At 40.7% G+C, this 18329-nt stretch overlaps 1 protein-coding gene across 1 annotated transcript; it reads right to left on the bottom strand.

Moving 5' to 3' along the window:
* Positions 1–671: 671 nt before the first annotated feature.
* Positions 672–16925, bottom strand: mmp17b (matrix metallopeptidase 17b). The gene is made up of 12 exons (XM_020653376.3): positions 16817–16925; positions 12654–12855; positions 11589–11721; positions 11329–11482; positions 9908–10016; positions 9612–9789; positions 8028–8204; positions 7556–7658; positions 6668–6741; positions 6381–6530; positions 4569–4838; positions 672–3478 (listed from the first exon to the last, which is right to left on the bottom strand). Exons 1-12 carry the CDS (start codon positions 16879–16881, stop codon positions 3081–3083), a joined length of 2013 nt encoding a protein of 670 aa, XP_020509032.2. The 5' UTR covers positions 16882–16925; the 3' UTR covers positions 672–3080.
* Positions 16926–18329: the final 1404 nt, after the last annotated feature.

Here is an 18329-nt window from a genome sequence, read left to right as displayed (position 1 = left end):
TTGGTCTGACGTTACCAGCACCAACAAACTACGCTTGTAGATCTGCTGGAAATAGTAAGCAAACACACAGAGGAAAGTGAAGTGGTGCTTAAGCAAAATCACACACTTCTAGAGGGAACAAGAAACACAGAGAGAACCTCTCACTATCTCTGATGGTGAAACAATAATCCAGCACAACTCAACATTTAACCTTAACACACCTGGACCAAACCAGGGCCAATCAGTCACACACACACCTGACACTCCCCACACTCAGTGAGTGACCAGTGTGATTTCCCTCACAGGTCGATTTGTTTTCTGCACAGTGGCTGAACTTTTGTTTTGCCATTGACACTTCCATGGAAAGATTAAGCATTTTTCGCAGGTAGCTGAGGGTAAGAACACAAAATTCTGATGTTACTTTGATGTTCTTAGGTTTGTGTCAAAGTGAGAATATACTCCTGTCATAACTTGACATACAAGGCTGCAGAATTAGTAATAAAAGATTGATTCTCTGTTGTACACCTTTCATGTCGGTCGCGTGAGGGAAATCTCTGAAAACTGTGATTACTCTAACTGATTATTTCTTTCTGTAGAAACATGGAGGTTTTATCTTTACCGTCTGTGTTCACCAGCTTTATAGTCCCTTTTTAAAGTTGAAACTTGTGTCTTTATCTGCAGTGTTAAATGTCAGGCATGGGTCAGAGAAACTCCTGTCTTTAGACTTTATTGTCCCCATGGGGAAATTCCATATGTGTATAAAACAAACCAAATTTAACAACAATCAAAAGTTCCCACTCTGGCCTGTTCAGCGAGGCCTTTTGTTCAGGGCAGCTTTAGCAGCAGGCCCCTCAGTGCTCTAGGTGAAGTGGGCATTCAGTGGATGTGTGATGTCCTATTCTATTGAGGCATGTTGTTGAGTTCTTCTGGATTGTGTGTGGGCACCTGTGGTTATGATGCATATTTTATTTATTTAGTAAAGGATAGTCCCTTGAGATGTACCATCTCATTTTTCGAGGGGGTCCTAACCCACCTTGTTTTTTTACAGATAACATTATAAGAATGAGGTGGAACAGTACATTAGGATGGGTTGGATCATAGCTCTGATAGCAGCAAGAGGAGATGGGGGACAACACAAAGTCCTCATTTCCTTCTCCTGTTTGCCTATAGGCACTGATCAGCTAATTCATTAATATCCACTATCATAGCTTTATCTCTGAGTAACACAGAGGCAGAAAGTGAAACTGTTGGTTTTGTTCCTTTTGTGATAACAATATCTAACTTTATTCTCAGACGGAGGTCTGTAGTGAGTATATTCCTGCAGTGTTCATAATCCAGCAGTGTGTATATTCCTGCAGTGTGTATATTCCTCAGTGTGTATATTCCTCAGTGTGTATATTCCTCAGTGTGTATATTCCTGCAGTGTGTATATTCCTCAGTGTGTATATTCCTCAGTGTGTATATTCCTCAGTGTGTATATTCCTGCAGTGTTCATATTCCTGCAGTGTTTATATTCCTGCACTATGTATATTCCTGCAGTGAGTATATTCCTGCAGTGAGTATATTCCTGCAGTGTGTATATTCCTCAGTGAGTATATTCCTGCAGTGAGTATATTCCTGCAGTGAGTATATTCCTGCAGTGATTATATTCCTCAGTGAGTATATTCCTGCAGTGTGTATAATCCTCATTGACTATAATCCTGCAGTGTTTGTATTCCTGCAGTGTTCATATTTCTGCAGTGAGTATATTCCTGCAGTGTTCATATTTCTTTAGTGAGTATATTCCTCAGTGTGTATATTCCTGCAGTGTGTATATTCCTGCAGTGTTCATATTTCTGTAGTGAGTATATTCCTGCAGTTTTCATAATCCAGCAGTGTTTATATTCCTGCACTATGTATATTCCTGCAGTGAGTATATTCCTGCAGTGAGTATATTCCTGCAGTGTGTATATTCCTCAGTGTGTATATTCCTGCAGTGTGTATATTCCTGCAGTGTTTATATTCCTGCAGTGTGTATATTCCTGCAGTGAGTATATTCCTGCAGTGAGTATATTCCTCAGTGAGTATATTCCTGCAGTGAGTATATTCCTGCAGTGAGTATATTCCTGCAGTGAGTATATTCCTCAGTGAGTATATTCCTGCAGTCAGTATATTCCTGCAGTCAGTATATTCCTGCAGTGTGTATATTCCTGTAGTATTCATATTCCTGTAGTGAGTATATTCCTGCAGTGTGTATATTCCTCAGTGTTTATATTCCTGCAGTGTTTATATTCCTCAGTGTGTATATTCCTGCAGTGTGTATATTCCTGCAGTCAGTATATTCCTGCAGTGTTCATAATCCAGCAGTGAGTATATTCCATGTGTGTGAAGTTAGATACATGCCACTGCTCACCTCTGCTGCAGCCTAAGGGGCCAAACCTTCGATGCTCAAGGTGCATTGAGGGTCTTTGACCCTGATAATGTGTGTTAGAGCTGGATCTTTAAGTGTTACCCTGAGAGAAACATGAAAAAAATAGCAAAGGCTGTTGATTTTCCGTAGCCCGTTTAACACGTACTCCAGACAACGTCTCACAAATTTCAGGATAGACTTTTTTCAGTGTTCCCTTTTTACAAGACCCTAACCGAGGGAGAGTTACTTTCTAGGATGGAAAAAGTACTGCAGAATGTTTTAAACAAAGCCAAGCTGCATCGAAGAAACACAGTCCAAGGTTTTAGTGTAGGACAGGTTTAAGTATCAACGAAAGAGTGGCAAAGAAAAAACAAAGTCTCAACAAAGATCCCACCGTTTTCACATTGATATAAACGTTATCACCCACTCCCACTTGGTAGTGGTGAGTTTTTCTGAACTTTTCACACATCAACTGACTTTGACTTCTTGCAGACCTTCAACTTGGAGGCTGGCAGGAGAAATTCAGGATAGACTCGGGGACACATGCTGTACACACATCGGGAGAATGTCTGGAAATTTTGAGCAGTGCATATAAAGTATATATATAAAGTCCACTGTTATTGTGTGATTTAACAGCATCATTATTGCATCTTTTTATTCGTTTTGTCTATAATGTCTTCAGCGCTGAAGAAACCTGAGTAAGACCATTGACTTATTTTGTCTGAGTGCAGCTCTGAGTAGCCAACAGGAACAAAGTGAAGAGAACAAGAATAGAGGTTGTCCTTCCACCAGGAGCAGCGCTCTGGCAGGTGCATTGTGTCCAGGTGTGTGCCCCTCCGCCCTGTGTGTCTTTATGTCTATTTTCATGTCCGCCCCTCCTCCTTCCACCTGCCTCCTCCTTCTCTCTCTCCTCCCTCCAGCTCTCTCTCAGCTCCTGCCGTCCTGCAGGAGGAGACAGAGACAAGGAGAGGTCGTCCACCACAGGTGAGGAGGAGGAGTCAAGGCAGTCTAGCCAGTCAGCAGCAGAGGATCGTGGGTAACCGTCCTGCAGCAAGGAGCCGGGAAACGAGAACTTCCAGTACAGGTCTCCTTTGAAGAGGTTAACCGAGCCTGCAGGCAAAGACAATACATTTTATAAACTTAAAACGTTATTTTTTCATTTTATCCTGTTTGTTACATCATTTTCAAAGTGCTTTATTCTACATCCCTCCCTTCCTGTCTTACATCTTATTAATCTTCTTTGCTTAATCTTAAGCTTCTTTACTCTGAACTATATTAGATTTTCTTTCTAGCATGTTCTGTCACATGTGAATCTGCAAAAAGAAATCACATCATCATCATCACCAGCATTTTCTATGACAAAGTACGAGGGCTAAATTAAAGACTTTAACGCCTCGTTTCCACTCGTATGTGTACCGAGGCAAGTCATCTGGAAGTCCATTCATTCTTATAGGAATCTCTGTGATATCCGATGTAACTGTAAAAAAAACTCACACCCTCACATTTCAGTCCTTAATTTGAATGTTAAAAAAATGATCTTTTGAGGGGGATTTTGGAGAGACTGTATGACAGTGTTCTAGCTTAAGCTGGCCATACACTGTACCATATAGGCTTATTTAGAAACTGAGTCACACGACTGATATTGAAGTCGGGGACAAATTTCAGCCCCATCATGTGATATCAGTCGTGCAGCACTGAGGCACAACGACAGATCAGCTGCTTGCGACCAGTAGAATGATTTCCCGGCATGTTCATGTTTGATATTTTGGTCGTACGACTGCAAACACTGGCTCAGTGAGAGCAGAGCCACAAGCAGATTCCCCGAACTCTGGCTAACCTTTGGCTAACTTTAGGCAAGCTTGTGATTCTAGCGCAGATAGAGGGTGGAAAAACTTCACATAAAGTGAATGAAAACTAAGCTCACCCACGGAGATGGAAGTTTATAGAAGTACCCCCAGTTATAGAGCTTAAAATAAAGCGATTTCTGCCTAGCAACAGCAGAGACGAAAACTTTGATAGAATGACACATTTTACCTTCCATCGTACCTTTTTATATGTTGATTGTCAAATTATGACGTGTGTGTATATATATATATATATATATATATATATAATACATACTTATATAATATATCAAATTACGATCTTCTTAAATGTTGATTCCTCTAGCATGTCAGACAAACACAGGTCCTGTCCTCACCATCGCTCTCCGTGGTGATGCCGCTCACACCCTCCCTCAGCAGCTGAGTCCAGGTGTCTTCCTGCTGATCTTCCTCAGCGGCTCCCATGTTCCCCCACAGAGGACCCTCCAGTGGATCCCACACCAGACCCCACCTCACTGCTGCTGCCTCGTCCACCTCACCATCATCAGCATCGGCTCCAGCTAAGCTCAGCCCCATCCTCAGGGAGGACAGAGGCTGAGGGTAGCCATCCTGCAGGGACAGATCCCTGAACAGCCAGAACTGTGAACCTGCAGCAAGAAAACACCTGGAGGTTGGTGTCTTTATTTCTCTCCAGATTCACAGCAACCACAAAAACAAGCTGTGGGCAAGCAGAAACCTTGAGGCATGGAAAATTAACTGCAGTTCCATGGATGGCCACTAGAGGCTGGCAAAAACATCGAGTCGATCCTCATAGAGCTCCAACTGTACAGCAGAATTAAACATGTTCACAGACTGGAACAGAAACATTGTTTGTTTCTGAAGCTCTTTTCATGATGACAGTACACAAGTACAGAGAATAAATGTATTAGTTATGTAAGAGCCCATATTACACCCTTTTTGGGGTTCATATATTTAATCTATGTACCTACTAAAGTATGTTCACAACAAAGAAAGTGGCAGAAAAAAGTGTCTGTGTTCATGTACTGCCGCTCCATGCACCGGCTTGCTTCTGACTCTCTCTCTAAGGCTCTGAAGTGCCCACGTTCAGAGTCCTCAGGTGTGCCAAGTCTGATCTGATTGGTCGGCCTGTCGGCTCTGCCGTAATTGGTCAGTCGCTCATCCACTCTGGCTCCAAGGGCAGGGGAGCAAAAACATCTTAGCACTACTGTGCTACCGCAGGCTACGGCATATAATGTGCATGCTACAGAAGTTAACGGGCGTGCAACATGAGCTGCAGGGCTTGCCACAACGAGCCAATGGGCTTAGATCAGTGATCTCACACTGACAAGACGTCAGACTGGCACATTTCGAGGGTGGCTAGAACCGAGCGTTACATGCAGCTAATGCTACAGCTAACAGGAGGATGTAGGAGAAGCCGCGTTTCCGCGGACTTTGAATTTTTACACATAGATGTACCTAAACATGCACGGGACACTTGGAAAACACACTAAAGAGCAGATAAAACCAGAAAGAGCAGAATATGGGCCCTTTAAAGTGATATGTAACTTTTCTACCTTAAACAATAGGTATAAAGGTTTATCTAATAGCACAATAACTTTCAACAGGGAGAATGGCGTCTCTTCCATGTCTACAGCGCGACCTGATCGCCTGTTTAATGAACTATGTAACTTTGGGAGCGTGAGAGAAGTGTGTACGGCTTTACAGCACTAGTTCACACAGCAGCCTTCATCTATAAAAGCAGCCAGTTAGGCCGTCTCTGTACTGTTTGATTCAAAGAGGACGGCGACAGATGAAGCTAAGAGGAGAAAAAGAGAGAGAGTGACTGAACAAGAAGCAGACATCCCTGCAGATGTTAGGCTGTATTGTTATCGTTGTCTCATGTTTATCAGCTTTACATGTGCAGAAAGTTGTCACCCACGTTATGTCTCAGGTGTGAAACAAATAAATAGATCTGATGCTAAAAAGTTGTCCAAAGTGTTTAGAGGAACAGGATAGATGTAAACATGAATTTAAGTTTTGTTCTTTGAGTCCATAAACTGTGACTCTCTCTTTCAAATCTTTAAGTGAAGGATTCTTTCATTCATCATGATTTGACATAAAAGATTGTGTGTGGAAAATAAACCTTTGTTAGACTGATTCTGTGTGAACATTAAGTGACTATTCTGTACCGCTGATGAAGATGATGGCGTGATCGGATTGCCTCTCGAGCACAGCGTGAAGACGAGGCAGGTCAGCGGGAAGGCCCCTCCACAGCCGTCTGACCGAGGCCCCCCGACCCGACACCAAGCCCCCACCATTAACCCGCCACATCGTCAGACCTGGAGGGATGAAAGACAGAACGGAGGAGCGAAAGAATGGGTTGAAAGTGATTCTGCTCACAAACACTGTGTAGGCATTTAGGTCTGTTTTGTAATTTGACTCGAGAGCAATCCGTTTTTTTCTTGTATTTTTAGACCTTTGAAGAAAAAGGTCTCTCCTCTGATCCTCGCCACCGAATCAAAACTGGTGTTGCAGCGATCGATGACTGAGCTGCAGACAGAAAACACACTTCATGTTAGGATGAAATCAACACTTAACTTTGAAACTGTAAGTGAAAGCTGACCTATTCTGTTGATCCCCGTTTTTAAACTCACAAAGTGTTTACAATGCTGGAAGGCCAGACTTAACGTGGGCAACGTTTCAGATCATGAGGTAAACGTATGTTGGAGTAATCCCAAGGTAAGTCTGCAGAAGGCGATTTATTATTTTATTTTCATCATGGAACATTTTTCAGGTTTATTACATTTGAGTTATTTTTTTAACTCTTTTAAAAAAAGGTTTAAAATAAAGAATCAGGCTATTTCTTTTAATTGATTGTTGTAGTAGTACTCATTTTGGCCACTAGAGGGAGACGTGCACTACTACAGTAGGTTCAGAATAAGACTCAAAACAAAGCTTTGCTATTTTCTTCCAGATGACCTTTAAGTGTGTCCTTAAACCCTGAACGCAAAGAAGGGACTTCAAATTTGTTTCATGATCACAGAAAAGTAAACAATGAAGGTTAAACTGAAAAAAGGCATCAGAACATACTTTGTTTTTCTTACCTTTAAGAAACTCATATCAAACAATCTTCTGATAACTCAAATGTAAGGACACGAAATATAAGTAGAATAATACCAACATGGACTTTCTATCTTAGTAAATAATTATTAAAAATGTCATGTATGTTGTGGAGGCGTAAAGAGTCACGTATTAACATGTTAATCATGTATTTAAAGGATTGAGAGAAAAAACAAAGTTCTACATGTTTTGAGAGAGATTTATAAAGAACTGAAGATGACATTTTCTTTCCTCTTGGTCGCACCTGTGTCTCTGATGATGATGATGGTCGTTGTTTCCTCTGTGACGCAGCTGAAGCTCTGGAACGAGACGAGGAGCGTCGGTGGCCAGCAGCTGGTTTCTTTTACCTAAAATAAGATAAAATAGATTTCATCAATAGAATCAAATCAGTGTGAACGTAGTCAGTGAAACAGCTAAAGACTCTCAAAGAAACGTATAAAGTCTCTTCTGTCTGTCTCTGCGTCTGTCATGGTGCTGTGCTGCTACAGTTTGGTTCTTACAAATATGAAGGACATTATTTCTCATCAAAATTATCCCATCACTGAGCTATCCAGCATCAAGTGATCTATTTTCTTTTTCCAGGATCAAGTGATCTACTTCTGAGTAGACTGAAACGTCAGGCTGTCCCAACATGAAACATTTACAGTCACTGAAAGAATAATCCCCCCCAAACACAAACATGACACAGATCTATTTGTTTAAAATTGAAACCTCACCGTAGAGCTGGGTGATGAGCTCCAGGTCTTGGGCTCCCAGGCGGAAGTGAAGAGGGTCTCCAGCAGGACCCTGGTAGTACGGCCTCATCACCGAGTGTCGGGACGATGAGTGGGCGAGTCCGAGTGCGTGTCCGAACTCGTGGACCAACACCGTGAACAGGTCGGTGCCCTCGGTGGCTGGAGGAGAGACACAAGAAGAGATTTTAAAAACCAAGTAGTCAATCTTATCTTAATGAAGCATTAATTATATTTTTCCATATTTATGGCTTTTTTTCCACCTGATAACTCCCCGTCTCTGGATATCAATAAGGCAGTCTTTAAATTTCAGCTTTTACTTTTTGATTCGGTTTTTAGTTTATCGTAATATTTTGAAGTTTAGTGTTTCCTGTTTTATTTTGTAGTCTTTGCCCCCTGTGCATCATGACCACTTTACTTCCTTCCCCCCATTAGTTTCCCCTGTGTCTTGTCTGTCACTGTCACACCTGTGTTTAATTCCCCCCTTTACTGACCCTGCGTTCATGTGGTGTCGGACCCAACGGAAAAACGAGTTTCCAAGTTGTAAAATGCTCATGAACGCCTGCACAAGTCGGAACAACAACTCAAAATCTCTGGAAAAAATTAGATCCCAAGTTGCCGACTTGACGTCATGTTCGTTATCATATGGGGGGAAAAATATGTTTTAGTTGTATCTTAACATGTTAAGATATTTTTTATTAAATCAAGTATTGCACATCAACGTTTGGCTAAAATATAGATTGTAACAGTGACACTCCACACATCCTCTTTGTAGCAAAACGTTTTGTTGTTACAAAATCAGGACTTTACACACTGAAATCATGTGAACATACCGAAGACGGAAGAACGACTTCCCAACTCGGAAACAAGGACCATCCAAGGAGTACATGAGTCTCTGTGTTTGTTCCCTTTTGTGTCAGGTCAAACGTCTATCTCACAGTGTTTCCTCGTGGCTCCTTTTGTGTTATACCTTTGGATTTTAAGTTCAACTTTTGTTGGACTGTGTTTGAACAGGTAAAAGTCTGCTTTTGGTTATTGCCTTTTTTTTGTGAAAACAAAAATGTGTTTTCATCATCTGCACTCGGGTCCCACTCCTTGTTTTTGACACCTGCCATTTTTTGGATTTACATTTTAACATGTTATCGCTTTTACAGTTTTCATTGTTTTTAAGTGTTTTAAAATGTTATTCCATTTTGTCAGTTGTGTTTATTTTCTGTTTGTTCATACAATAAACACTTAAGGCTGCAGGTTGGTATGAAAGGTAGAATACATTCAATCAAATACATTTAAGTTGAATTTAATTAAATGGAGATCCAGGAGATGTGGCGCTTGAGCATCAGCATGAAACCAAAACAAACTGCTGTTTTGCCACACCTCCGCCATGATGAAGCCTCCTGTTTCCTCCTCTCCAGCGACAAACGTCTAACCCCTCTCCACTCACGTTCGCACAAAGGAGTCAAAAACAATAGCGGGACAAAATTGTCCTTAGCTCGAGCTGCAATTGCCTGCAATGTACAGTGATGTGTTAGCAGGCTAATGTTAGCACAGACAGTCAATGTCTCTAACCACCTGGCTGTCTGAAGGCCCACTCCTCCTCTGCATCCAGATGAACTCCTCCTGCCCGGGCGGGGTCTGATGGGAAGAAAGCATGGCCGACTGCACCGCCTACTCCATCGAAAGGATAACCATCACCATGGTAACCGTTGAGGAAGTCTACCTGTAGGTCTGCTGCCTCTGGACTGCCCACCTGAAGACAATAAGTGTGCAGCTAACAGAGGTAGTGGTTCTGCCCTGATATGGTTTAAACCTCATATCTGCCATCTTTAACATGCAACATTAGTTTAGTGTCACATAAATGTACCAACCTCATGGAACTCCAGCGGCGTTGGCTCGGCCCAGACTCTTAAAGCATAAAAGACCAGAGAGCGAATCGTTTCTCGGGACAGATGAGAGGAAGACGGGTACGAACGCAACCTAAGAACAAAACAGAGACGGACAGAAAGAATGATCACCGATGACTGAAACAAATTCATGTTCATGGTTAGAACAGAGATTCAGTGATTTAAAGGATTGCTTAGCTTTTATAAAAACAAAAGAAACAAAACATGTCATTCTCAGACCACGTGTAAGGGATTCAAATCACCACAATCCAATGCACCAAACACGGGACCAAGAAGAAAAAGGATGCCAGGGTGCTGCTGTGATTTGCACAATAATAAATATTCAAATAAAAATATACTTTCCTTTTGTGTGAGCTGAAGTTAATACGAGTAAGAAAAATGACATTAACATAAACCAAATTTAACAGAAGTTGTCAGTTTCAATATTTGATCTTCTAATTAACGTCTATCTTAACGAATAATACATAACATTAACACTGATAATAATTGATTACCAGAGGTGTACCCAGCTTTGCCGATAACGAGTCATTTCCGGTTGTTATCTCAAGAAAACAACGCTTTTTTTCCCCTCGCTATCACAGTTAAATCAGTGTTGTTATCCTGAGATTTAAGATATATAAAGACCAGATCTTGAAAACCAATCAAATTGTAATCATTATCGAAGGGGGGAAAATGGAGTAAAATAAAAGGTATGGATGCACATACACTTTGGCCAGGCGTCTGCACTTTCAGCCCCATTTAGACCTGTTTTTAGAGTCGCACGACTAACTTGGAAGGCGGGCTGAATTTCAGTCTGATCCCCCGTCCTTGGTGGTGCAGTGTACACTCAAGCACTGCCCACACTTACACAGTGAGAGCAGAGCCACGAGCTGATTCACCGACCACAGGGAGTTTGTTGGAGTTTTTAAAGAAACTTTTTTTTAATGAAAGGTTTATTTTGGGGCCTTTGTTAAGAGATAGGATGGAGGATAGAGTCAGAAACTGCGGAGTGAGATAGTGGGGAATGATATGAGCCACAGGACTCGAACCCAGGCCACCAGCTTGTAGGAACATAGCCTCCATACATAGAAACTTTATTGTCTATTGTGAATGCTCCGTCCTGATTTAACACGTACAGTGTGAGCTTTCAGGTTGCGCACATTGGGGTCATACAGTGTGAGTTCGTACAATTTGAGCTTTGATCATGAGTCATTAACGATTCCGTCGTACACTGTGAGCTGACCTGAATGACTTTTATAACAATCGTACAGTGTACCCTTGCTTATTGGCTTTCGTAGTTATCAGCTCCACAATCCATTCTTTGCAAATTGTCCCTGAAGTTCCTTTAAAATAGAAAAAGTTCATGTTTGGTCCTGTTGACCAGCTTGTGAACTGATCTGTCTCACCTCCAGTTAATGTTCCTGCGGTTCCACATGGAGACAGCTCTTCTCCTCCTCCTCTTCATGTTCCGTCTCTCTTGGTTGACGGCTGAATTAGACGGCTCGTCCTCATCAGGAAGGGAGCACCGAGGACTCTTCATCAACGCCACAGTGTCGTCGTCTGAACACATCAAGATCCTGTGTTAGTTTCCAGTTTTAAGACAACAGAACCTTAATGTCAGACGTCGATCATATGACTGTTCACAGCAGCAGTCTGTCATCCTCACCGACAACTCCAGTGTCTTTGAGGCCTGCAAACCTCTGCATGGCCCTGACAGCGTTTGTGACAGCTGTCCACGCCTGCAGCTGACCAGTGGACGGGTCGGAGGGTGGCAGGTAGCCATACTTCATCAACCAATCCTGTGACCAGAGAGAGAAAAAATAATCTTTTTGAAAAGGGCGACCAACATCAACTTTTAATATTCGTAGTGAGTGACCAACATCTGCTTTAAGGTCTATGATTTTTTTTTAAAACAATCATAATGGTAATGTCACCATAAACCCATTAAATCAGCAGAAGAAGGCCCAATTTCTGTAGACTATATGCTTTCACTCCTATAGATCGGTTGCTCTGGTCTGAATCATGGACCAGTTTGTTCCGGTGTTGCATAATTACCTCAAGGTTGGTCTTTGTTCACACGGGGACATTTACTAGCGGAGCAAAATGTGTGATGCATGAGGAAATGCTCTCTGATTGGTCAGGGTTTCTTGTGGTAAAAAAAAAAAAAACTGAAGTGAACAAAAACTAGTTGACCCCTGATGGCTAAGGCTGCTCCAAAGTCACTTTACATTTTTTGAAAGGACAGACAACTACAAAGCATGAAATGTCAAATTAAGGTTTGATTTCCTTATTAATAAGAAATAAGTCATTATTTCATGGTTGATGGCTGCTCAATTGGGCCGGGAACTTCTTTTAAACACATAAATAACATGGTCATTTTAAAATGCTAAACTTAAAAACTAATCTCCTCCTCTGAATACCATCTGTCGTACTTGACAGTCAAACTGAGTAAAGGAGACTTTGAGGAAGTGAATTTTACTTCTTAACATTTTTACTTTATGTTAGCATTTAAAATAACACAACTCTTTCCCCTTTTATTTTGTTCTTATACCTGACCTCAAGATGTCAGCCTTCCTTCATTAGAAAATAAACCTGCAAATGTGTTTCAAGCCGCCTTTACCTACAATGTCACACCTCATTAAAACACAATTATAGTGGCATAATCCATCCACCCATCCATCTATAGTTTACATAGTGGATTATTTTACGTGCTTATTTTTTTTTCATTTACCACCAGTTGGGTGCTTCCATCCTCAGTGGGAGTCACGGGTGCAGAGGAGGGTTCGAGGGTCACTCCGGCTGTGGACGCTGTTTTCATCCATCCATAACTCAGACACAGAAAAACAGTCCACATCCTCATCTTGGCTGCATATCGTACAGATAGTATTCCCTCAGAGAAATCTTCTGTCGGGGTCTGAAGGGGTTTTCTGTTCCTGCAAAGCAAATAAAGAAAGTTAAATGAACATTCAGCTACAAATACTGTTGTTTCCACTGAAAACAGCTTCCTGTTGTGACCAGAAAATAATATTGTGTGTATGGCTATGCATCTTCACTGATCTCACTATTCCATTAGTTTATGGTAATCCTGTCAAGAATTTGATTTGATATCACAATGCATCACGCTGGTTTGCATCCTCAATTTTTTTCTATACTGCCCATGGACACATCTTTATCAATGAAGACAAGCAGTTAGATATACTGTACTTAACTCCTTTTGTTTTTAAAGTTCTAAAGTTCTTTAGAAAACCAAAATAAATGAGGTCAAGCTGTGGCTGGAAAATCTACAAGCAACGTCCGTACATAACGATCGATTATGTTCTGTCACCGCATCGATGCAGACTCGTCCACATCACCATCATGATGCAACGTAGAAACAAATTATTTCACCCCCTTAATTGTTAGAACGTTTTTATAATTAGCAGAAACTCAATTTATAGATTCCATACTATCTTCATTTTCACCCTTCATGTTGTGAGTCTGTGAAACCTATAGAGGAGCCTTACATGATCTGCAGCAACAAAGACTCCCTATTTATCTCACACTGGCATTATATCGGCCTCTGCCTCTTTCTTCTGATTGGCCAGCTCTCTGGAAGCCTTCCAGAGGGGCAGAACGCTGTAGGGCTGCCAGGGGAGGACTGCTCTACAGTGCTAAGAGAAGAGAGCCTTAGAGGTTCCAGCAGCTTACTAGGGGTTTTAGGCCGTCTTGTGAAATCCTTGGTTTCATATCATTGAACTATCAAGTGATTTGCAGACGTTTGGCGCCCTCTTCTGACTCATCCTAGGATTACTCCAGCATACTCCAGGTCATTCTCTTGAGCTGAAACTTTGCCAACGTTTAGAATGAACATCCAGCATTAAAACACCATATGACACTTTTAAAATGAGGATTAGCATAATAGGTCAACTTTAAAGCACCAATCAGTAAACGGGGAGCTGCAGAAATATTTGTTATCGGAAAAAAACTGAACCAAACTAAACAAACATCGAGGTGCTGGTCTCACGTTTACATTCAATGTCGTCTTTAGATTTTAGTTTTCATTCTCTGTCAGTACAACATTCATTTCCAAAAACCCAGAAATAAAGCACAAGTAAATTAAATGAATGCCTTAAACGTCTTTGGGCTTTGTGTCCCTAAATTATTCCCAGACCGAGGACTGTAATCTGTCACTGAAGAATCAGGGCGAACACCACGACACCCAATGTCACAAAGCATGAATGAGTAGTCAGTGGAGGAAGATGACGGGAAACATCCAAACTGTATTCCCTCTGGGACACAATAAAGCAGATTCAATCAGAGGATGGAGGGACATTACCATAAAGAACAGAGAGGAGGGAAACTCTGACGGCTGGACGGGATGAGTGCGTGTTCGTGTCACTCAGGAGATGCTTCTTTTAATTAAGTTAGAGGGTATCCCATTTCGGTTAAAGTATGGAGGAGGGACGACGGGATGAGAGTGAGGGATGGAGGGAGGAGGAGTGTTAGAGTAATGAGATTAAAGCAGCAAAGAGAGCAAGAAGGCGGGCTGTTAAAAACCTGCAAACATTCTCCCTTTAAGGTCATTTTATTATTCAAACTAGTTTACACCGTTTTTTCTCTGGTTAAAGATTGTATTTTTTTTTTTTAGTAAAGGCTGACAGTTTCCAAACAGTGGATTATTTACACACAAAAAACCACACAAAGAAAGGATTGCTTTGAATTTTACATTCAGGAAAGCTAAAATCTGATCAAATAAATAAATCTGAGCAAGACCTTAATTAAGCCCTTAATTTACTTTATGTTTAAGCAGCGACCTGTAGTTGTCATAGTAAGTATTGCCCGAGAAAAATTATGGTGCTTTCCATTTGATCTCGGAAGTCAGAAATTCAGAGTTGGCAGTCGGATACGTCATCCTAAACTCCCCCCTGAAGTTGAAACTTCAACTCAGAAACTTGGAAGACATTGTTGCTGTTTTTACGACTTGTTACTAACTCGTAACTAGAATGTGGTCAACTCAGGTGTGATGTCCTTCCAAGCTCCAACATCCGACTTCAAGGGTTAATGGAACGCACCCTTCAGTGGCTTTTTATACGAGGTGATAAAGTCCATTTAGGGGGCAAGTTTCGGGGAACACATGGGTCCAAAAACCTGCTTGCCTAACATAATTTTTGTATGGAAAGCCAAAGGCGCCATTATGAACATTTATTATATAAGTTATAAAATTTTCCTTTTCTGATAAAAAAACAGAAAGAAAAGTTGGTCCTTAATAATTCGAAAAGTGTTGATTATACCGCCCTTGTCAATAGGGAAGATTAAAACGGATTTTGGACAAATAAGCTGCCTAAAAAAACAGTATATACAATATGTAAAAGTAGATTTGGGGGACATAGTGATGTAACTACACTTTTAGCTGTGCATACTTTAAAATATGCAATAACATCACATATGTAACACAATAAATTATTTTTTTTATTTTTTTTAATGATAAACAAATATGTGATTCTTTTTTTCATTTGATAAAGATTCATATAACAGTAAGGAATTTTATTTTTCTATTGAGGTATATTTAAGTACAAATAAAAAATACATATATTTGCAATTAATTAAAATTTTTGATTGAGATGAATGTATTTGTTAAATAAGAGAAAAAACAGGGCAAACCAACAGGTGTGGCAGTGATGGAAGCAGGTAAGCGAGCTGGTTCAGATAGAAGTGATTGTACCAGACCTAAAGAGCCTCTGCATGTTTCTAATAAGCTCCACGAGCAGAAACGTGCTCAAACTAGGATCAATATTGGAGATGCTTTTGAAAAATGGAGAGAGGTTAGAACACAGAAAGGTTTACAGACCGATGCAGAGCTGGATAAACACTGAAGCTTCAGTGTCCCTGACATGACAACCTGCTTGAGTGTAGACGAGAGAGCAGGGGGGCAGGGGGAGACAGAGACATGTTTTGAATTTGGACTACAGTACCTGCTTTAAACACTAGGTGTCAGATTAACATATTGCTGCTTTAAAACTCAGATCACAATCTTTTCTCAGAACAGACTTATGATCCATTTCAAAAATAAAAACAGAAGTTAAGGATCAAATCACTACATGTTTTGAACATTGCCACTTTTAGGTATTTTTAAAGTCATTTTTCAACATCTCAACTTTCCCAAATTTAGATTTTTTTTTCGGAGTAGCTAATGATGAAAAGAAACCAAACTTGGCTTTTGAAAACTGTCAGTTAGATGTGTTGAAACTGGTCAGAAGCATGCAAATCTCAATGAACTGAACTTTTACTAATGATGAGAATAAAGTCAACCAGAGTGTAAATAAATGTGTGAGAAAAATGTGTGTCCCACCATTTATGGCTGTCGCCCGGGGGCTCAGAAGTCCCTAATTTTTTTATGAATTGATTCCTGGATTAAGTTTTCTCAGCATGTTAAAATCTTTACAAGTTACGATGAAACAAAAAAAACACTTTTTTCCCACCACACTGGCAATGTTGGCTAGAACTGAATAAGTCAGTTATGTCAGACAATAAAGTTTACAGGTCATAAAAATTGAACAATAAAGTTGTTATATTTTCTACAGACGGTTCTGTTTTATTTTGGCGTCTAGTAAAGGACTTCTGGGTTAGGCGAGCAGTATTTATGACCTCAGTTTTCTTAAATACCCCACTTTCATTTTCTCATAGGACTAAAGAGCTGCACTGAAGCTCAGTCATTATTACTGTCTGCATCTGAACAATTATTCTGTTATTTTGCCTTTGACTCGTGCAAAATTGTCTCAATCTCTCTCTGACCTCCAACACCTCTCACGTCAATACAAGCATGCATCAGAAAACCTTCACACATGCAGCTCCACATTCGGTTTAACCTGCATTCAACATGAGTCAAACCACACAGCGAGATGTTCTCATGCTTACCTTCTCTGTGCGCCTCCTCTGCGTCCGTCCTCTCTCTCTCCCTCTTGCTTTATGTGCCTCCACATGAACAGATGGGTCCTTTCTCTTCTTCTTCTTCTTCTATAGTCAAAGCCCGGCTCGTAACCCCCACCCACTCAACCTCCACCCCACCCACTGACATGCATGGTGCAGAAAAAAAGCCCCTTTTTCTCACTTAAGAAGATTTTTGATTCACTCTTTCATCACTTCTTCCATCTGTCCGCTCCACAAATACTTATTAAGACTAAAAAAACATTCTATTTCAGATTATATCAGAATGTCAAAACAATTAGTCCCAGCGTAGCACTCTGTTAGCCTGGAATCTGGTGTTTAACCCGGTTTGAGGATTAGTGAGTGTCACACAACAGGGACAGCTTTGGATTTTGCATGTGTTTGCATGTGTGCAACATCTGCACGTTCATGGGCATCTTCTCTCATGGTGGCATTAACATTTTACCCACAATCCTCTTAACGCGCAGATTAAAAAACTAAAAATGAAGAAGAACAGATTTGCATCCATCCCTCTCTTTCTGTCTGTGTTTCTTTTTTTCCCTCTTCCTGCTTCCTTTGTGTTTAAGCCTTTGGATGGACATAGCCAACATTTTGACCTGCTTCTCAAACCGATGTCCTTCTAGTAAATACTCATGCTATCCTAATGAGTTCAGAGTTAAAAGCAGAGAGAATAGATTAGGATTATCTGTTGTAAAGACTGACTGGAGCATTTGCTGCAGTACTTCATATTTTCCATGCTGTTGCAGGCTGATTCATGTCAATACTAATAATCTTTGCTTCTTCCTTGAGTTGTGTTTCTATTAGCGTCTGAAGCATCCCACTGGGATCATTTAGTTCCATCTAATCTGCTCGTCGTCTGCTGACGGACCACGGCTGATTGTTAAAACACATCTTGGGCTGATGTGATGTTTTTGCAGGAAACCTGATTCCTCCAATGTGTTTCTGCAGCAGGACGGGCAGATCGAGTGACTGACTGATGCTCCTCACACTGCAGAAAGTGAAATTTAAGCAAGATGCAATATCGTAAATGAAAGAAAAAGATCCTTATTTATTGTCTGAAAATATATTTCTTCTAAGGCAGTTTGTGTGTACGTGCATTGTAAGCTGTTTCAAGCTTTTTGTCATTTACAAAGTGGGCTTTAACCTAAAATTATTGGGGCAAAGTAAGAGCCGCTCGCTCAGTCCAAAGTCTATTCATTCAGACATTGACATTATTTGTGCTGTTGTAAAGGACATCTGTTCAGTCATTTTTACTCTGTGACCTTTTTACATTTTTTAAAACAGAAGGCTTGAACTAAAAGAAATACAGAAATGGTGATACTATGAATACCGACATTATAATGCAATTCAAATAAGAGACTTAAATAAAGACTAGCAGTAAAATAAGGTTCAATAAAAGGATGCTCAAAGACAATGCTCACAGATTTGCTTCAGTTTTAGCCACTGTCTTAAAAACCTTGAGCTCTGTCTTTTTATTAGTTTC

This window comes from Labrus bergylta, chromosome 9, assembly GCF_963930695.1.
Source record: "Labrus bergylta chromosome 9, fLabBer1.1, whole genome shotgun sequence".
Taxonomy (NCBI): Eukaryota; Metazoa; Chordata; class Actinopteri; order Labriformes; family Labridae; genus Labrus; species Labrus bergylta.
The sequence above is the reverse complement of the archived record's forward strand: the minus strand, read 5'-3'. Positions and strand labels throughout refer to the sequence as shown.

Coding starts and splice junctions, on each gene's coding strand:
- mmp17b (XM_020653376.3), bottom strand. CDS start 16,881: ATGTGGAGGCACATAAAGCAAGAGGGAGAGAGAGAGGACGGACGCAGA. Junction 8,205..9,611: donor GTGGGCCTTCAGACAGCCAG/GTGGTTAGAGAC, acceptor TCTCTCCTCCAG/CCACCGAGGGCACCGACCTG. Junction 3,479..4,568: donor CATCACCACGGAGAGCGATG/GTGAGGACAGGA, acceptor CTTTGCCTGCAG/GCTCGGTTAACCTCTTCAAA.